The 25568-nt window shown below is 39.4% G+C and overlaps 1 protein-coding gene across 1 annotated transcript in view; it reads left to right on the plus strand.

The window, feature by feature from the left end:
• ATP10A (ATPase phospholipid transporting 10A (putative)) overlaps positions 1-25568 on the plus strand; it is a 113078-nt gene that overhangs the window by 75268 nt on the left and 12242 nt on the right. Inside the window, 11 exon segments of the mRNA XM_040535749.1 lie at positions 7967-8184; positions 9570-9764; positions 11223-11784; positions 18062-18088; positions 18091-18164; positions 18337-18367; positions 18370-18462; positions 20631-20786; positions 20789-20814; positions 22136-22457; positions 24197-24273. Coding sequence (XP_040391683.1) covers positions 7967-8184; positions 9570-9764; positions 11223-11784; positions 18062-18088; positions 18091-18164; positions 18337-18367; positions 18370-18462; positions 20631-20786; positions 20789-20814; positions 22136-22457; positions 24197-24273 — 1781 coding nt within the window.

Here is a 25568-nt window from a genome sequence, read left to right on the forward strand (position 1 = left end):
TAAAACAGTGCAGAAAGGGTATTTTTATGAGTTTAAGAGCATCAGCCATTGTGGAGGCTGAACTCAGGCTCTTGAATTTGAATCTTGACTTTCAGATCGTTTTTTCTTCAAATGTAATGCACTTAACAGAAATCTAAGTTTGTGCATGCTTTCATCTTATGATTTCAGGTTATAATATAAATGTTAAGAAAAGCAGAGTGAAATTCACTACAACCAAAATTATCAATTAAACGCCTAGAATAAACTAATTGATTCTTTTTTCTGTCATTCCTTTCACTTACCTCTATGTTTGGGCTACTTGTAACTCCAGTTGATATAAAATAGCAGACATAAATATAATTTTTAAATTGGTACTTTATTTATACACTTTATTTTTTCTCTTCTAGGAAAAATAGAGCTGTCTCTGCCATTTTATGCTTAAATTGGGATAATTTCTGCTGCTTTTGTTCCCTATAATTAGGGAATAAAAATTATTCTTCATTCAAGTCTTTTGTGAGCTGCTCTACAGTCTGATTTTCTAACCATCTCATCTTCTCTGTTGTTGAAATCTTTTTGTTTAGATATAGTAAGATGTCTATCACAGCTCATTCCTTTTTAGTAAGTGCATCAATAACATTTCATTGCTCTGTGCTTAATTGCAAATGATTTGTCGGCAGCTTTTCTGTGTCTTACACTGGAGTATCTGAATTCCCCTCTGAGGTTTTGGGACATACGTTTTAAGTGCTGGATGCCATCCAGCTCCCCTCCTGAGGCTTTACTGAAGATTTCATGAATTAGAAAATTCTAAAATCTTTCACTTGGCAAATGATTTGGGGCTACCGTATACGCAAGAAAACGAAATAAAATGCATCTACCTTTTCTCATCCATTTCAAAGCTGATCTGTGCCTTTCTTCACTTATCTGAATAATTGTTCAGGCATAGTGATTTGTTACTTGGGATCAAATTCTGAGTAGTCTTTCAGATGTAGAACTGAATTTAAAATTGCTGTACACAGGTCAAGATCCAAAAGCTGAAGATAACAAGTCATTTTCTACCATAAAAGCAGATTATTCAGGATGGAAATACACTTGTTCTGAGCTCTTTGGCCAGAGTTTGTTATTCTGCTGTGGCTGGGTAGCAGTGCCTGTTATTACAGTTGCTTGACCCTTCCCATGCTAAGATCTGGTTTTCAGCTATGGATAGTTTTACAAACCTTTTAACCGTTTGGTTAAAGTTTTCCACGCTAGCTGTCTGCCTCAGGCATGAGTTCTGGGGGAGAAATTTCAGTCAGGACAGTTCCATTCAGCCATATCCAAGAATAAAGCTAAGATGTAACACGTTTCTTTTCGCATGCTAAGAAGTTCTGGCAATTTTTACTCTAAGTCATCTCAAGCCCCTATATTCTGAGGCTCAGCCACGCATACACAGGAAGGGGGAAACTCAAGCCCACAGTGGCAGATGAGGTCTGAAATTTCCTCACATTGGGACTTGAATTTTCTGCTGAAGTATTTTTTCTGCTTAATCTAGGACTGCTGACTGCTATATATCTGTTAATTGCTCAATCAACAGATTGTACATAGCCTTCACAAATTTTATGCGTGCTACATTGTGAGATTTTCTCCATAAAATTTATTTTGCTATGAACAGTTATCCCATTCTTTTCTGTTCCACAGACATTGCCATCCCTCAGTTGTCATCACCATATCTGAGTTCCTATCGCTAGTGTATTAAGCAATGTGTGACATTCATTATGCATACATAGCTTGTTCGTTCCCCTTCTTCTTCTCCCTTTGTGCAGTGCGCAATTTGTGTTGGTTCAGGGGCTACTTAAAAGGCATAAACTGTGCTGTGTTAGGTTTGGCATTTGAGGAGGTATGTCTTTTTGAGTGGTGGGAGTGTCCTTATTTTCTTTGGAAATTTGTTCCACGGAGTCATGTAATTCACCATGTAAAAGGTGAGCTTTATGATTATGGGGAAGAGTTCTGTTTTCCATCAAAAGTGGGCATATTAATCATGGTTTTCATCACAGAGGCGTATGTGGACTTCATGGAGGGTTGAAGCAATTCAAATGTTTCAAAAAGAAAAAAAAAAGAAAAAGAAAAAGACTTAATACTATTTTAGGCAGTGTAGGGAGCAAGGGACAGTTTTCATGAATTTGCTGGAGGAGACATTTTCCTGCAGAATTCTGCACTGGCTCTACGTTTCTTATGGGGCTGATGGCACTATGCCCAAGGATACTGTATTGTTTTAGTCTAGACAAGAGGTGACAAAACCATGAATAACAGAGGCCAGTAAATTCCACCAGCGTGGGACAGAATCTCCTAGCCAACTGGAGACAGTACAAAGTATTAGTCATGGGTACTGCTATGTGAGAGCTTAGCACCAAAGAGGATCCAAGAACACAAGTGAAAGCTGAGAGGGAAGGTGTGAGCATGCTTGGCAGCTGTTCCATGATGCAAACTCTAGCAAATATTCATCATTGTTGAACTCACCTATAATATTTTGGTGATAGAATATGCACCGATCAGGATCAAACTGATCAGTGGGCCTTGTGGAGACCATATTGAAAGGGATGAGATTCTCGTTACCTAATTTTAGATATTTATGTGGAAGATAGACATCTAGTGACTTTACAGTTAATGGAGAAAATTAATCATTTGTAGGAGGTAGCTCATCATACCTGTTTTAGACATTTAGATTTATTGTATATTACATGCCATTTTCTGTGTGCTTTAGGATTCTAAATACAGGTGAAGAGAATTCCCATCTCATATCTGTGTTACATATTTTCTCAAATCTTGTTTCCTTCAATGGCTCTTCTTGATTTGGAGTGTGTTAATTCAGGCGCAGGATATGTCATGGACCTTTCTGAGTGGAAGACTGATTGTCCAATTCATAAATGTCCTCAGCATTTATGGAATACCCATTGGCACTACACTCTGGTTTAATCCCAGAAGTGGCTGGAGTACTATCTTTCTCTTACTTTTTAAAGCTAACACCTTGCTGTGTGCTGCTTCTGCAATAAGATGATACTGCAAAGGAGTGCCACACCACCAAAAAAAAAATAATTTACTCTTCTAATCAAGTACTTCCTCCTAGCCCAAAAGAATGTTAGCACCAAAAAACAAGGAATTGTTGCCCTATACGTAAAAACTACGTTGCCATACCACAGCTCTTTTTTTCGGGCTAGTCACCAGCTTCTAACAGTTCCAGAAACTGGACATGGCCCAAATCTATCTGCTGATCCTAGGGAGAGTAGGTGCCCAAAAGCTGACTGTGCTTGTGAAAGTCATTATATGATTTAGCTACAACCAGATGCTCTTGGCCTGACATTTGTCCTAGATGTTTTCCAAATGCTAAATTAATTGCCTCTTGTCTATGGGGTGTGATCTCTGTTTTTCTAGTTTTGGCCACCCATTGTATGGAACTTTTGACAAAACACAAGTTGAAGCTCCATGAATGCAACCACACAATTCTGAAAAACCAATTTTTTTTTCAATCTTTGCATTCTTCCCACTTCCTTCCAATGACTCTGGGAAAATTCTAGAGAATGTAAGAAAAAGATAAGTTTATAAGTTTTTGAAAGCAAATGGTGAAAACCCCAGTGATTTTTCTTTGGCTAGCAAAGTTTCTTAGTCACTGAATTTAAGAAAGGAGTTTCTGTCTGTACCTATTTTTTCATGCTGAAGATTGTTCAACAACTACTTTTCATAGAAACGATCATTATATGGAAAAATCTTTTTCTTAGTTTGTGGGACTGTTTTGTGGTGGAACTTTCTTATTCCTTTTGTATGTAATCAAAAGACATAGACTGCACATTCTAGCCACAATGGAATTTACTAAATAAATTGGATTAACTAAAAAGTTGAATTTACTAAGTACATAAATAAATAAAAAACAATAAAGCCTTTTCCCTAAATGTGGCTGTTGCTTCCAAAGGGACTTCTCCTCTGCCTTTCTTTTTCAACTTCATAGCCTTCAGATATCAGGATAGTCCATTTAGGTTTTCTCCAGAAAGATCGAAACTATTAACAGGACTGGGTGCTTCAGGCACACTGGAGGAAGAGCTACACTCTGTGTAGCTCTCCTGTAGTTTCTCTTTACATTTGTTATTGCTTTCTGAAAAAATGTAATTGGAGACTGTGGAGGGAATCAGGGCCAGCAGATGTAGAACTAAATACATTGGGAGTGCTGTATTTTAAACTCCTATAGAACACAGAATAATTCATGATGGACAGATTTAGAGACAGGTAATACTGTCTTCTAAGCATATATCTACACTAACAATTTCTCTGGAAAATCTCTAGAGGAATAAGGATAATCTCCATTTCTAAGTGGAGTAAAGGGTTCTTAATAAAAGACTTAAGGTTATTCTTTTCAAACCCCTGGGGTTGCCAAGAGGAGAGAAGATGGAAAAGTTGGTGTTTTCTAATCTCAAGACTTTCTTTACGAGGAAGATCTTGCAAAGTAAACTAAGTTAAGCTTATGTTAGCACACTCATACAAATTTATTGCATGCTAGCTCCTTGAGCGACTCTTTGTGTAGACACTAGAGAGCACTTAAAAGTGAAATAAGCTTGCACTCATAAAATAATTAGGAAATAAAGTGGTGTGAATACATACTGTACATCTAGACTTACTTCATGGTAACTCAGTAACAGCCTTATCCAAATGGTTTGGGGTGAAATTTCCCTGTTTCCATGGGGAAATTAGGGCTTACACACTGACAGCTGAATTAGTCTGGTCTAGGGGGGTCTGGAGTTTCATTCTGCATGGAACAAATTATTTTATAGTTTCCTGATCATGCTTTTCTACTTAGTGAGACATCTGCTTGTATGGCAGTGGTGCCTCCATCAGCTTCTAAAATGGATGCCTCGTGGTAGAATAGAGGTAGCATGGAAGGTGTATTTATGTGACAACTGAAGAAGATAATCAAAAACAAAAAAATTATGAAATAAAAGAGTTTTTTAAATACAAAAATAAATACTATTTTCAAATACATATCAACTACGACAGGAGTTTTATTGATAGCATACTGCTGTCTTCTGAAAGATGGAAGAGAGTTCATGGAATAAGTATTAATTATCCTTTCTTCTTTGTGCTGTAAATATAAAGTGAACTAGAAGACAGTGAAATTTGACTTTCATGAATTGCATTACTGTGTTTCTCAGAGCTGTTTGTGTCTCTGCACTCAATAAAAAAAGCTCTATCAGACAAAAGATCAAGGCCATGAATTTTCAGTGCTGAAACTGAAAAGCATCCCACAACAACGTCTTTCAGGTTGTAATGTTCATACGAAAAGGTTCTGAATTTGAGAGGGCTGAGTGGGTGGAGAGAACAGAATGTTCCCAAAGAAGCACGCTTCGCGCTGTTGAAGCATTATGAACCTTAGCCATAACATAACAATTGCACTGTTTCATTATTTCTTCAAACTTCTTAATTCTTGCTGCATAATATGTAAGACTGCACTTGAGAAGATGTTGAAAGGTGCTAAGGCCTTTTTTTGCTTTTTTTATAACAAGCTTACCTTGGTATAAAATTGAAATAACAGCTTTAGTATCAAAAGAGTTACATTTTACTTGGTTAAATGAGATTCCAGTCTTGTATCTACTTTCTACATGGCTCTTTCCTTCTTTGCATGCCTGGGTTTCCTGTGGAAGGAAACTGGGATGCTGGGAGAACCATTGAGCAGCCTGGCTCATATCTTGATCGAGGGCCTGGATCAGTGCTTATAGCACACTGCAGGCTCCTTTTGATACAGGCAAACCTATGATCAGTCGGATTAAATTCACAGGTAGGGATCTGCAGTTCCCCTGGGAAAATGCATAGAGTCTTACAGAGCAGAAGAAGGTGAGAATTAGTGAGCGTGAGTGATGGAACAGGTCAGTTATGTGCTGCCCCAAAGCTCATGCAACAAGTCACAGGGAACAGCCTGTGCGGGTGAAGTGAACTTTGTTTCCATGCAGCCCATTACCATGCAACAGAACGGTCAAGGAGACCAATGACCTCCCTCATTTTTTGAGCTGTCTTCTAGGTTTTGTCATTCACATCAAAGGACAAGGTGGGCAATGAAAGGAGAAGCCAGCGGTGCTGTGCTCTTCTGTTTGCAGCTGTGCGGCTCACTGAGCAACTGCCCTCACAGCACTGGAGGTGCTGTTGCTCAACCTCTTTCCCAGCACATAACACAAAAGAGCGCGAATCACACCAAATAATGCTAATGAAGGAACCTCCTCAATCATCCAGTTAGTCTACATCAACCTCAAGGTCCAGACTCTAGGGCTGTGTATGAGCTATGGGGCAAAACTCATCTGCAGTGTGCCCTGAAGTCTGCTCTCCATGTACCCAGAAGCATCGTGGCCCTTCCTACCTCCATGGTCTGAATTTTCTTCCAGCAAAAGCTAAGGATGTTGCATACTCCAGACTGCTCTAGGCACACAGTCAGAGCAAGGCCTGGGTGTGTATTTACAGCCAGGAACTGGGAACCTCTCCCAGCTCCCACATTTCAGGCAGAGCCTGTACACATTCCAAATAGATGTGAAAAACACTCTGATGTACAATACTGAACTGGTAGAGCTATCACTAGATACTGTGTGTGGTCTGACTTCAACTCCTCTGACCACTTTCTGACAGCTAAAACATGTTTGAAAATTACAGCGGATGGCAAGGATGGGTTTTCTTTGATCATAAAGCTAGCCACATTAAAATGATCCCATGCCAAACTCACTATATGTGATACAAGCTTTTTTTTTCCCAGAAAATATTTTGAAAGAAAAATCTTCATGTGCAATTTTTTTTCTGTTAAAAGCCTGAATAATTAACTTACATGCTAGCGATTTATCATTTGACATTAGGAAATCTAATTTGTTACACTAGGGAACCGAAACAGAGCAGAGCCACAAGTATGTAACTTGTACTGTACATCTGCATAGTGTGGATTATTTTGAGAGTGTAATGAGAGGCTTTTCAATGAATACCTAATGAAGTAATAAATAGGTACCTGTTAAAACGGCATGTGCCTGTCTAATGAATAACCCAGGCTATTAAGTGCCCATGATCTTTAGGAATGGAAAAATATGTTATACATCAGTTACAACTAAATGGAAGCTGTTGTTAGATGGGCTGGATTGCCCAGCTCTTTCACACCTTTTCTTTCTGCCTCATTTTTATCTTCTACGTATTGAAATGCCTGGATTGGTTTCTAACTTTAATTGTTGTAGCTGAAGTCTTGACTAGCAAAGTACTCCTCTGAAGTGCCTCATTGGGAAAAATTGGCTCATTCTGTGTATGTAAAGCAGTTGAAGGTACAGTAAGTGTGGTACCACATGTGGCATTGCTACACTTGTCACGCCGGTCACAGGGGAGGGGACAGACCCCAGGGTGGTTTTTTGTAGTAGAATGGGAATCAGGCATCTGGGTTCACGTCTCCCCACAGCAGCAGATGGACCTGGCCTTGAGCAAGGCTTTCGCACAGTCTGAGCAAGCCGTGCTCTGTAGGCATGCTTAGAGGGTAGATGCAGGACGCTTCGGGTGTCAGCTAACTGCAGTTGGATAGATGTGACATTTTTGCTGGAAAATACTCCGTGAAATTTCCATATGCGGTTGGGAAGGACAGGAAAGTTTTCTGGATTGTTTAGTTCCTTCTCAGACTGCAGTGAAATCCCTATTATTTGCCTGATTTCATCGAGCTGAGCAGTGGAATAGTCCTCGGGAGCACAGAGAGTTACCGCAGAGTCTAACTGCCTCGCAGAGAGTGTGATGATGAGGGAGGCCATGCATTGCATTACATTTCTCATTATGTTATCTGCATCCTCCCTTAGATACTACCAGGCAATTAGGACGTTGTTATCCCCTGATAATGGAATCATTCATTCTCACTGGGAAAGCACAGTATAAGAGTAAAAACAGATCGCTTCAACAAAGTCAGCATGTCCCTTTTCCCTCCTTCTCAGCCACGTTTAACATATGCAATGTGTATTTTTCCTGATAGCCAAACGGTTAGCAATGTACCAAGAACCTGATTCCGAGGAAGAAGAAGCAGCCCCCAAAGGAGGAAATTTATCCCAGCGTGACAGTATTTGCAGCCATCAGAGCATCAAAGTAGTCCACAGAAGCCAGAGTACCAAAACCCACCGCCGCACTGGTAGCAGAGCTGAAGCAAAAAGAGCAAGCATACTCTCGAAGCACACTGCATTCAGTAGCCCAATGGTAAGTCATAAGAACTAAATGTGCAGCCTCCTGTATCTTTTAACAGAACAATGTCCTGAAAAGGGAAAGATAAAGAAAGCTGTGGTGCATTGCGTACCTCTCATAGATTTCATCTTGGCATTTTTTCTTCTGTACTTTCAGTTTATACAAAAACAACCAAATGCGGCCGTAGATCTTATCTAAATACCTTCTCTGTAGGAACAATCTAAAGGCAAAGAGAATCTGAAACCTTTGTTTTTGATTTTGAAAAGAAAATGTATGCCTCCCCTTTATTTACAGAAGCTGAGAGTAGCATAGGGTTGGAGATAACGGATTCTAATTGCTCTGCTTATGCCTCTCCGTTTTTGTCAGAGGATTTTAAAACTAACAAGTGCTGGACTGCAATGCTCCATTCTTAGACACTGCTGACATACACAATGGCATAATTTTTATTGTGATTCAAGAATATCAGTGGATTGCACATGTATTAAAAAAAAAAAAAGAAGAAACTTTACGTTTCAAATGAATTTGTGTCCTTACAACTTTGCTTTGGTTAATTATTTTATGCTATTGTAATTCCATGGAAATTTTGCCTGAGCTGAATCATAATAGGAGAGCAGAGAAGCCAAGTCTTGTCTATCTAGGGATTTGTATTGTGCTGTTGACACAAATCCACCCTCAAAACAGACTATGAATATGGGCAAAGAAAGATGCTGTTTGCAGTGGTGGAACTTCCCGATTTCGGTCAAGAGTAAGTTCTTTCAGTACAATTTGAAGCTGCACTTTTTACACACGCGGTTCTGTGGTTGCTCATATTCATCAGCTGCTGAGCATCAGCAGATAAAATAAAATTCTACTGAAGAAAAAGCCCCAGTTCAGTTTATCTATTAGTCTTTTGTATCCTAGCATCCTGGTATCTTAAAGAATACCTGAGTTGGCTCTGACAAGAAATAGATGAAAGAAGTGGAAAGTGCTGATGAAATAGAGTGGAAAGTGCTCTGTATTTCCATATAAAAAACACACAAAGTGCTCTCAAATGTGTGGATAGTATTTGATCTCCAACAAACAATCCAACAGGCAAGAGAGCAGAGGAATATTAGTGTGTAACTCTCCCCCTTTCCACTATCCCCAAAGTAGATGAATATTGCCAGTATAATTATCCGCTATAATTAGTAGGGAAAAGAGCTGACAACACAGTTACTCACATTTCCATTTCTATCAGTAGCCTCATTATTAACTGTTTATTGTCTAGAATGGGAGTGTTACTGTCCTCTCCACCTCCACTCTGTGGTATGAGGCCACGATAAAACTCTTGGTGCTGACACTGTTTCAGACGCTTTGATTGCTTGATGCTCCTTTGGAAACATGCAGAATCACTGATATTAATCACTACTATTTATGATTAGGAGAAGGATATCACACCAGATCCTCGCTTGTTAGAAAAGGTGAATGAATGTGCGAAGCATCTGGAGATCATGAGGAGCCATGAACAGCCATTATCCCATCTGAGTCCAGAACTATGTGACATTTTTGACTTCTTCATTGCTTTGACTATATGCAATACGGTTGTGGTTACTGCACCAAATCAGCCCCGCCAGAAGGTAGGTTAAAGAAACAGCAAAATAGAGTTTAAGGGTCATTTCTATTAATACTAATTTCTCTCTTAAGACGGAGACATGAAAATTGCTTGTTCTAGTGAGAAACAACTAGAACTAGTTCTGAGATGACTCTTAGAAGTGCAGTGTGAATGAGCAGGTTCAGTTAAGCATTGGTTATATGAAGCATGTTGACTATTTCATTTACCTTCAGGGTGAGATATGCTTTCATCTACAATTTCAAGGTACTTCTGAAAATTTCCTGAGTTCGTGTACTGTAACTTAATTGATAAATATATATATATGTGTATGTGTATATGTATATGCACATACACATGTATATATGTAAGTATGCAAGTCTGTGTGGAAACAAATTTGTAAATATGCAAGGCTGCCCAGAAAAGAATATAAGCTGTCAGTGAATGTTTTGTAAATATGGATTAAATTAAGAAAAGGGTCAGATGTTTTTTTTTTTTTTAAAAAAAAAAGTTTTAAAAGAGAATATGCTTGAGAAACATTGCTTAAATCTGTCAAACTGTGTAAAAGATACATCTTTAGCTCATTGTGAGAAATAATGATCACTAATGCTTGAATTGGCCTAAACCAGTATCGCTGATGAATAAGAACTTCAACAATGCAATCCCAAGATGATCTGTAAGACAAAGCTATAGTGGAATGTAGTGTTAGAGCTAGCCCACAGCTGGAATTTCCATTCTGGAGAAAATTCTGAGATCTGTTTCTGTTCCAAATTGGAATAAAAATTGAACTAGTCTGCAAGATCACATGGTTTTGTGCCAGGGAAGCATTTGGAGAATGGTAAATTCTGCTGCTTTAGGAATGCTACACTGTTATACAATAATTGAATATATATTACTTTGAATATGCTATTGCAATTAATAACATTGTATAAAAGATTTAAATAAACTAAGATGAGTGATAAACTGAAGTGAACTGAAGGTAAAAGAGAAGACAGTAGAAGTTATTTATAATATGTTGCTACTAAAGACGTCACTGACATTGGAATATTCTCATAAAACTTTTCTGGTACCACACTTCTCAAAAGAAAACTCTGGCATTAGTGTATTTTTTACTACCTTCACCGAATATGCACAAAGAATGCCAATGCTTCCTGCTAACAATAGCCTTTCAGTATGTACTACTGGTGGTGGTCCAACACTGACTGTCTATCCATTAGTCATATCTGAGGAGGTGAAAGGAGAAAAAATGTTTTAAATGCAAGCATACATGCTTTCACATGGAGACACAATTCTGAAGTTTTAGGTTGTTGGGTTTTTTTGCTAGTAAGTCAGTTTTGTCCATTTACTTTCCCTTCTCAAATGACAAATGCCATTATTTTCTGCTCTCAAAGAAATTCTCTTTTTAAGTTTGAGCTACTGAATGTCACTGTCTAAATTCTTGGGCAACTTTATTTTTTTTTCATTGGTTTGTTTCTTGCTTCTCAAGGTTAGAGATCGATTTGAACTAAAATCTCCAGTAAAAACCATAGAAGACTTCATCCGAAGATTCACTCCCAGCCGCTTGACCTCTGGATCTAACAGCAGCAGTTCATCTAGTCTAGCTACAAATAAATCAATGCACAGATGTGGTTTAAGTGTTCTTTCATCTACATCTACTGAGAGCACTTTATTAAAACTGGAAGAGAAGCTGGCATACTCTGCACAGATGAATAACAATGGCTACAGCTCCCAGCAAGGCAGGACACCTGTAGGGAGTGGACCTGAGGAAGGAGAACTCCGTTATGAAGCAGAGAGTCCAGATGAAGCTGCTCTCGTCTATGCAGCAAGGGCATATAACTGTTCTCTGGTTGGAAGGCTGTCTGACCAGGTATCAGTGGAGCTACCTCACCTGGGAATATTAAACTTTGAAGTATTACATACGTTGGGCTTTGATTCCATCAGGAAGAGGATGTCAGTAGTGGTCAGACATCCTCTCACAGATGAGATAAATGTTTACACTAAAGGAGCAGATTCAGTTATTATGGATCTTCTTCTACCCTGTTCTTCAGGTATGTCTCTTACTCACCTTTGGGGCCTGGGGGAGGTGGTTCTGCTTTACTGCTGAAAACTCACGTCTTACTGCCTGCTCTAGCATGCAGACCTGCCTGCTTTTGTTGTGAATACAGGGAATGGTAGAATGGCAGCCCTCTCTCTTCTTTTATGGTACTTTGTTATTATAGCAAATTTTCTGTAACAAATTACTGGTTCTTTACCTTCAAGAATTAGTTAAATTAATTACTGTACAAGAACTTCTACTAGCAAACTTTATTTTGAAACTATTATTTCTTGAAACTCTGCCAAAGAAAATTTCTTCAGGAAAACTTGCCTGGCAGTGCTTGGCTATTTCAGTATTTTATATGAAACTCAAGCGGCTCCTACTCCAGCTCCCCTATTTGTTTAATCTGTGAATCTTCACCTCCTTTTGTTGTAATATGTTTGCATAAATCAAAGTTTTTGTGTTGCATTTGACAATGATGCTAAAGGGCACTGTGAATCAATCAGACATCAGAACAGAAAGATAGTGACAAAATAAGGAGAGATGCTGTTCAGATGAGAATTTTTTTGCGTCAGATAGTGGTAAAGAACAGACGTGTAGCTGTGAACAGGTGAACATGGACTACTTCCCTAAAGTCTGCAGCACCCAGATGTCACATGAAACAGGGACAACTTTAAATAGCTGCTAATTGTAGTGAGTTAAATTCAAGAAAAACCCTGTAAGATTTCAGAAGTTAGCGGAAACACAGGGGCGTCAGTTGGCATGAATCAGTTTGCATCTAATTTACTGTATGTTCAACACTGAATTTAATCACGTGTTTAAGGGTTACCCCAGTATGAATGGACAGAACCCGAAAGTGCTAGAGGTGCTTCCTGTGTTTCACTAGTGCATTGACTTTGTGGTTACATTGACATTAGCTGGAGTAAACAATTGTGAAAGGCTTATACTGTGTAATTTTAGTTTAATGAAATACAGAAAAATGTTGGCATTACTTTTCTGTTTACAGCGACATAAATCAAAGCACAGCCAAAAAATTAAGAACAACTTGTCCTTAACTAACAACAAAGTATTCATGAATAATTTTCTGGTAAAGATCTGATATCACAGAAGGTACATACAGCATCTTTGGAAACTTGTTTCCCTCTAAAGAACTGACAGAGAATTTGGAGTACTAAGAAGAAGTACTAATAACATACCTGGAAAACAGTGTTTGGGAATGAGTTCTCAGAATGAGAACTGAGCGTTAAAATGAAATGATTATTTTATGCCAAGTCTCAAATATTTTTTCACCTCCATAAAATAAAAATAGTATAGACTATGTTTGAAACTACTGTGTACATTCATGGTAGATACAATGGGTGGAAGAATTTTCGAGCAAATATTCAGGTGGGTCTAGGATCTAGGTGGGCAACAAGACCAGCTAGAAACCAACCAGCGGCAACATTACAAAAGTTGGTGTGGGTCAGAAATGCAGGAGCAGGGTTCCTGTATGTTGTTGTTAGCAGCGAGGAAATTCCATAGCTGGGCAAATACGGTGATTTCAGCACCTTCACAGGCAAGTAAATTGAACGATGCTTTGAGTTTGTGCTTTTCTTTTTCTCTTTTTTTAGCCCAAAATGAACTGTGTTTTAGTATATTTTGCTTTTGCAAGCAATGTAAAGTGCAGTCACTAGAACTTCATAGGCAGTTACTTTCTAGCCATCTGATCCACTGCTGGCTTCAGTAATTCTGTGAGTTTCAGCGGATCTGTCTGAAAAATGTTTGACATTTCTCTTGAACAGCTTCACTCATGGAATTGAACTCAGTCTCTGCCTGCTGTATCCTAATGTCAGTGGACATTTTGTAAATTCCTGAGGGAGATGCCTCTTTTTCATGCTACAGGGAGGTATTCCCCAGGTAGAGGGGTCCTCCAAGGATTTATGCTATGAATATTATATATATATTGCTGGATCCATCTGTGGTGTTCTCTGTTGATAATGGAATGTGTGAAGGGAAATGTAAATATTACAAGAATTCAGGCATTTATCATTTTAAGTACTGGACCAATAAGTGAATCAATGCGAGAGCTAATCCCAGTGCTCTTGTTTTGCTATCTGAATGCCTCAGGGATGTGTAAATTGTACACAAGTCAAGTGTGCATTTTGAGACTTTGTGATACTTGTGCTCTCAGACTGAAAGATCAAGGCAGTGCTGTGTCCATAATCTCCTTGCACAACTGGGTCCTATGAAACACAAAGGTTTTGTTTCTGAGGAAGAGCATTTTAAAACGCCACAAGGAGCATCCCAAATTAGATGCAAAAGCACTGTGTTGTAGCTTCAGTTGTATCTCATTAAAAAAAATAAATAAAAAATCACCGTGAGCTTCAAAACCTGAAAGTTTCTGAATTCCCTCCATTCGTTCTGCTTGTATATCTAGCTGAGACTCTGAAAGCTGACATTTTCTGATAGCGCACAGATATTTTCAAAAGCCTTGAAATGATTCCCAAAAGCATATTGTTTTTACTTTATCTCAACAGTCTCTATGTTCATAAATAAGAAAGTTACTGTTTGAGTCAATAACCAACTCGCACAGGAACCGTGAACATAAGTCACTGAGAAAACAATGACTGGGCTGGCTTTTTACAGCTTGTGATTATGGAAGGAAATGAAGCAAGCAAAATGCCGCTAGCTCTCTATCATTCTTCTGTAGAAGACGTATTTACTGGTTTTCACTTCCATAGTGCATGCGGTTGTGCTGCTAAGTATAGGAACTGCATCATCCCAACTAAAAAGAATCTCCACAACTGGATTTTTGTCTGCAAGAGATCCCTTCCCCCCTTTTAACTTCTGAGCCCAAGGTGAATCTCTGGATAAGGCCGATAAGGCATATGGAGAGCTAGCAGGAGTTTTAGCTCGCATTGGTGTGCTGGTAGAGGAGAGAAATGCAGTCATTCCTGCTGGAATTGAGAATTCACATGGGAAGCGATGTGCACAGCTCTGTTTGTAGAGAATTACTGTCTTTGTTCATTGAAGCATTAAGATCTTGCGTTAGTGCCCATGGTATTCAGACAGATCTGAAGTGATTAACGCCACTTAACCTTAGAGTAGGTAGAAATGGCTTTTGCTGTGTTTAAGCACCTTTTCAAATTTGCACCCTTTGAAATCAGTGAGTGACTGAAACAGCCGGTAGCATAAGACTGAGTGGGATATGCAAGAAATACAGCATTTGTCTTTAGAATAGTGATGTATCACAATAAATTAGGAACAGTGCTTGCCTACTTTATTCTTTTAAAGTGAAAAAAAAGGCTGATTCAGTCATACAAGAAGCCTCCAAGAAGATGTGCTGCAGTACTTCTCCCAGGAAAAAAAAATAATAATTTATTGTCCAGCCAACTCGCATATGCCAAAAGACTATTATGCACAGATAGAAAAGAAGCTAAATGAAACTTTTAGGTTGCCAGTTCAGTATCTGTATATTTCTGCTGTATGCTGTAGACGAATCTGTTTGTGAGTTGCTTAAATAGCTTCTGCAGGAACCTGTGGTGTGTATGTTGGAGCCATAAGCTACAGTGTAAGAAAGGCCTTTCCAATTTCAAGTAATATTCATAGGAATGCTCTTCCAGAGTAAAACATCTGCACTATCCATCTGAGAAAATCTGTATAATAGCATAGGTAGCATTAATAGATAGATAGACAGGCCTACCAGGATATTCCTACCAGTATTTGCCACGTGACTTTAATTAGAGATGAGGAATGCATGCAATACCCCAGTCTTTCTGGAGTCCTTTAGGAACAGCTGGGTGTGTGCACTCCTGGCTTTGCAGACCTGGAGAAGATGGAACAGTCTTTAAAGGTGACAAAATAGCTATACAGAGAGTGAAATATGCTGACACATGGTTGAGGTAACAGGAAAAAAAAAAAAAAGAATATTGGGATTCCAAACACCCAACCCCTTCCTTCCTACAATATCAGAATCAGAAATCACAGGATGGTTGAGGTGGGAAGGGACCTCTTGAGATCATCTCGTTCAACCCCCTGCCAAGCAGAAATCACCTAGAGCACATTGTGCAGGATCACATCCAGGCGGGTTTTTGAATATCTCCAGAGAAGGAGACCCCACAACCTCCCTGGGCAACCTGTGCCAGTGCTCTGTCACCCTCACAGTAAAGAAGTGCCCTCTCATATTCAGCCGGAACCTCCTGTGCTTCAGTTCTGCCCGTTGTCTCTTATCATGTTGTTGGACACAACTGAAAAGAGACCAGCTCCATCCTCTTGACACCCTCCCTTCAGACATTTATACACATTGGTGAGGTCCTCCCTCAGTCTTCTCTTCTCAAGCTAAACAGTCCCAGCTCTCTCAGCTTCTCCTCCTAGGACAGATGCTCCAGTCCCCCAGTCACCTTCACAGCCCTCCTCTGGACTCTCTCCAGTAGCTCCATGTCCCTGTTGTACTGGGGAGCCCAGAACTGGACACGATGCTCCAGGTGTGGCCTCACCAGGGCTGAGTAGAGGAGCAGGATCACCTCCCTTGACCTGCTGGCAACACTATTCTGAGTGCAGCCCAGGACACCATTGCCCTTCTTGGCCACAGGGGCCCATTGCTCGCTCATGGTTCACCTGCTGTCCACCAGGACTCCCAGGTCCCCCTGTGCAGAGCTGCTCTCCAGCAGGCCAGACCCCAGTCTGTACCGGTGCTTGGGGTTATTCCTCCCTAGGTGCAGAACCCTGCATTTGCCCTTGTTGAACTTCATGAGGTTCCTCTCCAACCAGCTCTCTGGCCTGTCAAGGTCCCTCTGAACACAGTACTTCTAAATGTACTGAAGCCTCCAAATGCCCAATTAGACACTGTGCTGCTGTATAAATAAGAAAGTGTTGATGTGTATAGATAACATATATATGTACACATGGTCACGTATAGCAAGATCAAGTTGAGTATGACTGCACGCTGAGAACATGGGCACTGAAAAGTATAAACAATAGGATATTCACGTCATCTAATTTAGATAGCTACATTAACTGCTTATGGTAAAACATAGTGACCATAGGTCCTCAGTTTGGTCAGTTCAGAGAGATAAGCACATCCAGTGGTCAGCTCAGATCATCAGTATTAGGTCTCTGCAAGCGCTCAGACTTTGGTGATGAGTAGTGCTCACCTGACTCAGTGACTGGCTACAGTACAAATACCAGTGACACGACTAGTGCATTAAGAAACAGCTCCAATTACAAAATTATAATCCTGAGATGATTCTACAAAGCCAAAAAACATGCAGACATTTTTTTAAAAAAATGGATGACATCAGAGAATAGGAAACTTGCCTCAAGGTACCAGTCATTCCCATCAATGGTTTCAATCTGAAAACTTACCAGTTTCCTTTAGCAGTAACACTGCAATTCGTATTATTGAAGGTCGCTATGACAGTACATTGTACATGAACCTGTCTTGATCTTAGATGATAAAAAAGATACATATCACCTGTTTTTAACTTTTGAAGACCTCATTTCAGGTAATGAGATGGAACAAAATGTGTTACCGTCATATTCATTAATCTTTTTTGATCACAGTGCGAGCACATTGAAACAATCCCTTCTAAAGGGAGAAAAGGAACAGAGGCTCAGTCCCAATTCTGAACTCTTACACATGGCTTTAAGGGGGGAAAAAACTGAGTGGAAGTTGTGCTGATGCACTCAAGGTAGAACTAGCTGTGAGGTCTGCATAAATGTAAATCGTGTTTTGAATGAAATCAAAGTCACACCCAGAACTTCTTGCATTGACTCAGACCAGTAAGTAGTGTAGTATCCATACAGTACTAACAGTAGTACTAGTACCTTCATATCCTTAGATATACAAAACAGAGCACCATTTCTCTTTCTTTTGAGATATTAACCTGTGAGGAAAACTAAGTGCTATTTTAAAAAGTATCAGTTTTCTGCACATAACGATATGTACGGAAGCCTTTGCTAATACTCTATTTGAAATCATACTTCTCTTTCTGACATTATTGGTTGCTGTGAAGATTATCATGATTTCTCAAAGTATTCAGGACAAACAATACTTAAGGAGTAAGAAAAAGACAGTCTTTCTAACACAAATTCACAATGACATTTGAAGAGAGAGGAAAGAAAAGATAGAACAAAAGATAGGATTTTTTTCTAAATGGAATGTTTGACTTGAAAGTTTTCCAGGAGATATCAACAGCTCTTTAAAAGTATCAGTTTTAAAGTGGTGGTACAGTAAGTACTGTAGACACATTTCTATTCTCTGAGGCCATTCAACTGCTGTTATTTTTCAATCACCTTTTATTCATATCTAGGTGACCCTCGGGGTAAACATCAAAAAAAATCCAAACCAAAACCCAGAATTACCTAATCTGTATGCCTGTGGATGGGCTGCGGACCCTGTGCATTGCAAAAAGAGTAAGTAAATGCAGGATCTTAGTTCACTTTTAAGGAGAGTCTTGACAAAGATTACTGAAGACATTTATTAATTTATTGTTCTTGATTTATAGCTTTCTTTTTCATTTTATTCAGTAAAGTATGAATACATCTGCATCACTTTGCCGGTGCCCTCACATACTCTTTTAAACAGGTTCTCAGCAAAGAGGAGTATGCCTGCTGGTTAAAAGTCATTTGGAAGCAGAATCTTCTATGGAAAATCGTGAAGAACTCCTGTTTCAGTCAGCACTACAGATAGAGAAGAATCTGCATCTGCTAGGTAATGAAATGAGAGCTGGACATGAAGTTAAAATGTGTTAAAAATTCTGAAAGCTTGGCTGTGAAATCCATTCTTTCCTTTAAATGCTTTGTGACAGTACAGAAATAGCTTCTTTTGGACTTCGTTGTAGCTGTCATGTGCAGCACCACAAAGGAGTGGGATTAATTAATGTAGCAGACATATCCGTTTTCCTTGCTCCTGCAATCATTTATCACTAGTGAAATGAGCAGAGTTAAACAAGAGATGCATTTGACACAATATCATAAATGGGAACTGCTGCTCTAAGTAGGAGGATGACTTGGCCGAAATCCGTCTGCAGAATTTCTTTGGCTTAGTGCCACTTTACCATGTCAGAGAGTTCCATGACTCCAGGGGCACCAGAGATGCTCGTAAAGCAAAGCTCATAAACTGCAGTTGTGAGAGGCATCAACTCTCATATACATCAAGTTTAGCACGTGTTCTCGGGGCATGTGTGCTCTGTGGAAGGGGATTGCGGTACTTTGTAATAACGTAGATAAGATCAGTGTATGCAAAATGTATTCCGAGGACAAAGTCATCCCATTTCTCTGCCTCAGCTGAGATGTAGAAAGCACTGAGATTCTGAATTGTATATATATATCCACTATTACTCCAAACATCCAACTGCTTTTTCTGGCAAGGGAACTGGGACAGTCATAACACTGATGGAACTAACAACCTTCGGTATTTGCCAGCATGCCTGTCTCTGGGAGGCGAGATCCACCTCAACCAACTTCTGATGTGTCTACTCTAGATCTCTCAGGCTCCTGTATAACCAGAGGAGAGAGAAAAAAATAGAAAGTGCAGTTCATTTGATCTGACTTAGATACCTGCTCTGGGATTAGAAGCAAGGCTTCTCTCTGACTTAAAGGGATCCATGAGTTGACTAGTTCTGACCACATTAATTGGAAAATCCCACCATGTTTGTCCCTGTTGGCTCAGTAAAAAAATGCTGAAATTGAACTGTGAGATTAGTAAATGAGCTCTAGCCAGAAGTAAACTACCTGTTCAGCCAGGAATTGTTACCCAGGAACCTCATAATGTGGTTTGGGTCTTGCAGTGGTCAGTTAAGCTTCGGTTCTGGGAATAAAAAGTGAGTCTGTAAAGGAATGTCTTTTCCTTATGCACTGTTTAGATAATAAAAGCTTTCATCACATTGCACTAAGAATGTGTTTTCATCTACGTGACTGGTGCTCAGATTTGGGAGGATTTCTACTGCTACAATGCTTTTGTTCAAACAACAGCCACAGCAATAATAAATAGCTGACAGAAGTTTACTTTCCTTTTCCTGTTGTTCAAGGTAATTTGCATGTTTGTCATCTCCACATTCTCTAGTAGTGAGGGCTTACATGTCCTTGCATTGAGACCTCTCTGAAGCTCAGTGGAGCACTGACATATCGGTGATGACACTGAATTTGGTCCTCAGCTGCTTTAGCTATAGTATTTTGAAAATGGATTTATGAAAGCATAGGAAAGATACTCAGTTTATATAAGCAAGTAGGAAGATACACTGAAAGCATGAAACAGCCAGTTTTACTTCCACATCATGGCCAACAAATTTATAATTTATTCTCTACTACATCTTGTTGGGCAACCGTGTCTTTCTGAAAGAACAAAAAGCAGCAACAAGGCAGGAAGAGGTTTATGTCTAAAGCCCAATGTGCAGTTGCCAAGCTGCAGTTCTGCTGTCATTCCTCTTTGAAAGGGAGAAAATCTCTAATGACCAGGCCTCTTTTAGCTGAGGAAAGGCAGTCAAGACCCTTTAGAAAAAAGCTATCTCCTAGAATCGGAATCTTTTCTAGCCACCATCAGAAGAAATGGCAAAGATACAGAGCAGAGAAACAATAAGTAAAGACAACATCAGCCTTGTGAACCACTGATGGTGCAAGTGGCATCAGGTTGCTTTTGAAGTTTTGAATTCTGGATTTGCTGTTGGCTGTTGATGCAAATGTTTACCCTAGCTGCTTTTTGCTCCTTCCGGATGCCTCTAAAAGCTGCCTGTGCCGTCTTGCAGCCATTGTTAGTTTAGTGTAGCTGTTTCCCAATGTAAGGACTGTTGTTTTTTTTTTCGAAAAATCCAAACTTACAATTTGCAGGTGAACTCTAAGTGCTTATTTAACATGGAATAATTTGCTTTTCTGTCTGTTTAGGTGCAACTGGCATTGAAGACCATTTACAGGACGGTGTTCCAGAAACCATTGCAAACTTGCGCAAAGCTGGGTTGCAGATTTGGGTTCTTACTGGAGACAAGCAGGAAACAGCTGTTAATATTGCGTATGCCTGCAAGCTACTAGATCATGATGAGGAATCATCACTCTGAATGCTGAGTCACCAGTAAGCAGATCCAGTACTATACTGAAGTCTATCTGTGAACTAGCTTTTGCTTTATTTTCAACTTGTAAAATTAAAGGTTTGATGGCTTTTTTTCCTTTCCCTCTTTTTTTTCTTCTTTCCTGCTTCAACCGTAATTTCAGGTAGGACATGTCTTTGAATACTTTTCAGTGAATCTGTTTCTAAGTTGTAGTGTCATGTATCATAAACTTACTGAAGACGTTGAACTGTGTGTATTGGGATCTACCATGAATGAAACATGCCATAACAACATAAATGCCTGCCTTTCTTATGCATTCTGAAAACATCCCTAGTTTTGCTTATTGGCACCAAAAGCAGCCTGTTATTAAATGCTTGTTGAGGAAGAAAAAAAATGAATTGAAAATTTCTGCTTTATTTTATACCACTGAAATGTAATATTTAGATCACTCAGTCATCATGTTTTTCTCGTGTGTTTATTCTCTGGAGATAGACAGCAGTGCTTAAATTCAGTGCTAGCACTCTGAGTCAGAAAACCACATATACATTAATGACTTGCTTCCTAACGGACCTTCTACTGTTCTGAATATAGATCTTTCCTGTGCTCAACTGTCGCAACCAGACAGTCACAGTTTACTGATATGGTCTAACATACAAGGAACCAGACCGATCGTGCTATAGTCCTTTAATGGGGTGATAAAATTGGACTTCAGATCAGCAGAGGAGAGGTAGGCCAGCAATATCCAGCTCCAATTCCTTTCGAAAAGGAAGAAAAGATAACAGCATTTTCCGTTCTTGAGGTATCAACTGAAACTGGTAAACTGACTTTCCGTGATCTTTCGTTTTTTTGTATACTTTGCTGTAAACAGTAGCATTTCATTTTAAATGTCTATATTCTCAAAACATCTCTTAGTTGAGTATGTCTAGGACAGAGATTTCAGCTTAAATAACCTTTAATTGGGCCCTTTAACAATGCTTAATACTTGATATGAGTTGTAGGCGTATACATGGTGCTCATCACCATGCTTAACTTGGTACTGATACTGATTATATCATTCCCGACACTGTTATTCTGAGAAGGAGCTAAAGAAATTAGTTTAGCATACAATAATGCATGTTAAGAGGGAGTGAGCTTTTAAGCTTTTCTTGTCTTCATTGCTGTCATATCTTAGGCCAAATTGTGTTAAGAGCTAATAGAGAAAAAGAGTATTAGAGATTAAAACTTTCACAGTGCAGCAAATATTACACATTCTCCATATTCCTTATGCTTAAATATACAGCAAACACAGATGTTTGAATACATGTTCTTTTCTCTCAAGCATATTTATTTTGAATTTTTTTTCAGGAGACATGTGCTGTTCTTGCTGGAGCAGTGCTGCAATGCGTAGAGTCTAAATTTTCAAACAACACAATAGACGAAGCTACTGGAAACATGACTATTGGGTTCACCCCTCTCTATCCACCCTCTTCCTCTGTGCTTTCCAGCTTGGGCCTAGTGATTGATGGAAGGACTCTAGCTTATGCCCTGGAACCTACTCTAGAAGATAAATTTCTTGCACTAGCCAAGCGATGCCGTTCAGTACTGTGTTGTCGCTCTACCCCACTCCAAAAGAGCATGGTAGTGAAAATAGTCAGAGACAAACTCAAAGCAATGACCTTGGCGATAGGTAAGTATCTCATCTTAAACATGCCTGCATGGTGTTATTGTGCCTGATAATCTTGGGTTTTGACTTGCAACACAATCCTTCCAGCTGCTGTACAACTCACTTACCTTCTAGTTATGTCTGAAAATGTGTCAGGCCATTCCAACACATTTATTCAAAACAATATAAAACTCTGGAGTAGTATTTGGGATTTCTCCTACAGAAGTTAGATCTGGCGATCTAGGGATGCTATGAGGTTTTAGCATGTCCAAACACTGCTGTGAAGAATTGGGTTAGCTGATACTGTGCAGAACACCATTTTGCAGTACTGTACTTACACAGAACAAAGTGGCTCACTGTTGTTTCATCCGGTCATGATTAAGCTCAAGGTTCTGCATTTTTTCATCACAAGTACGTCATACAGCGTAGGCATGAATTGGCCATCTCTGTATAAAGAATGAATTTATGACGGGCATCATGCCAGCTCTTACACTGCATCCTGCTAATTGTAATTGGCAGAGGTCAGATTTTGTCAGACACCTGGTTTAAATCTTAGAGCATTTTTTCATGTTTCCATGATTTTAATATGATTTATGTGACATATCAACCAGCTTTTTCTTTCCCTATCTCAAGTTAGGGTCACGTTACGCTAGAAGATACAACTGTAACATACATTGTCACAAAACACCCTAGCTTTCACCTAGATATCTTGGTCAATCATAACAGCAACACACGTGGGTTGGACCTACCCATCAGAAATCCTAAGTACATATAATAATTGCCAGACTCCTGTGACATCCACAGCACCAAATGTGTGCTGATTTTAATAATTCTCACGCCTACTAAATTACATCAACTCAACTGTGCCTTCCTCGCACTTAATTAATGTCTTTGGCTGACTGACCATGGAAATAATCATTTGCATACATGGTCAAAATATCTAACTGGTTAACTTGAATTATCCAGAAAACTTAAAAACAATAGTGGAGACTGGGCAGCTTTGTTTTCATTCTGAGCACACAAACCATGTGGGTTAAATTTAAGCTCCTGCTCTGGCTTAAAACTGAGTAGTCCCATTTCACTTTTAACCAACGTGAGCTAACTTGGGTTGTTTTGCACAGTCACAAAAACATCGTTTTATCTCCTGTCGCTTGCAGTATCATGACTAGAAAGAGAGCAAGAAATGGTGACCGTGCAACCACTGTAGATAAATCTACCTGTGGTGAAGTATTAGAGATCTCAGACTGGTCAACCCAAGTCAAGAATTCACTTTGCTTTTTAACTTTTTTGCTTTTTAACTTTTTTTATTGCTTAATTTTTTTTATTGCTTTATTTTTTAACTTTATTTATTGCATTGTTGAGTATGTAGGCATCCTCATTGGCTTTTTGGCATCCTTGCACGTTTCATTCTTAATCATACCTGACAGCAGGCAGATAGTTGTCAGGAAGCAAGAGGTTAGGAAGCGCTTGCTTGGAGTGTTTTAGTGTTTGTATAGTCAGGCCTGACATTTTAGGTCTTACTAAAAAGAGAGGTGTTTGGTTGTATTTTTGCTTGCCATGATAAAACAGTCTACAAAGATCAGAACGTATCGGTAGCTTTGCCAAGCTTTGAAACTTATGTTCCAAAGATGGATCCTTTCCTACCTCATCTCCCTTACTATACCCAGCCAAAACTCAGTAATAGCTAGTTTTCTTTTCCTTTGCTGTTTCCAACTTTTCCTGGTCCAGTAATGACAAACAAACTGTATCTTCTCATTTTTTAGGTGATGGTGCTAATGATGTCAGTATGATCCAAGTTGCGGATGTTGGCGTGGGGATCTCTGGTCAAGAAGGCATGCAGGTAACGTTGCCTATTCACTGAAAAGCACTCCCATGAAAGGGTGAAATAGGCACTTCCCATGTGCTAGCTCGATGACGCTGTCTGTGGATAGCCAGCACAAATAAATGAGCAGCTGCAAGTTATACTGAGGAGTGCCAGTTGTGCTCCATAAGAATGCTTTCAGCTGGAGTTTGAGCTTTTATTTGTTTCTCAGAGCTGTGCTGAGCTTACACATGTAACCATCTCAGAAAATTCAACTTATCAGATCATTCTAAGCAAGATATTTAGAGAAATCATTATTAATACTGGTTTCAAGGAAGAAAAAGCTTTTCCATGTATTATTTAGACAGGAAAAAAGGTTCACCTTATCTGGCTTTATCTTCCTCTCTTGCATTGCTTGGTAGACTGACACTGAATAGCTGCACAAGCCATTCAGCTGAAGCAGCTTATTTGCATGGTGTGGTGGTATCTCTTAGTCCAAACACCCACGCATCTTGTTCACTTAGCCCTATTCAGACAGCAGAACAGTGAAGAAAGAGAAAATTGCAGCTCTTTGCAGAACCACTGCTCCCAAAAGCACCATTCCAAGTTTTGGTTTTCGCCCCATTTCCTGCCACAGAGAACATTAAGGTAAAGGGACTTCCCCTGCAGTTTTTGGATGTGTTCAGCCTGTTATGTATTTGCCACTGTATAAGAGGCACTTCTCTCATCCCCAAAAGAGAGTATGTATATTTATAGGATATATTTAGCTACTGTATTACCTAGTGCCTATGCCTTCTAATGCTAATGCAGCTCAGTTGCAGTGCTAGAACCAGAAGTGGCAATAAGACCCAGAGAATGAGGAAGATACATCATTTCCACAACCTACCTTGATTTAGTCTGGGTGCAGACAAATTACATGAGAAAACAGTAGCTCAGTATATGACAAAGAGTTCTTCAGGCAAGATGGAAGCATTTCCATCCTGAGAACCTGAGCAGATGAGCATACTCCTTAACTTAGTTACCAGTGGGTGGTTCTCTGACCCACATGTGTTTTTTGCAATGCTGGCTGGATGTTTAGTTCGAAAGGGAGGAAGGGCCTCCTTCACACTGTGCACAAGGTGGTGATAGATTTTTGTTCCATGGAGTTTCATGAATACTGTAACTTACTGGGTTAAAAACACAGACTGATGAAATAACAATCTCACTGAGCCATGAAATTGGATGGCAACTTTTGTGCATTTTCTGACATGCAAATCACCAGAAGCTAGGACAGTACCTGGAGAAAAGTCAGATGTTTTTCCTATTCATATGCTCTTCCAAAGGCATCACTCTTG

Source organism: Cygnus olor, chromosome 1 (assembly GCF_009769625.2).
Source record: "Cygnus olor isolate bCygOlo1 chromosome 1, bCygOlo1.pri.v2, whole genome shotgun sequence".
Lineage (NCBI taxonomy): Eukaryota > Metazoa > Chordata > Aves > Anseriformes > Anatidae > Cygnus > Cygnus olor.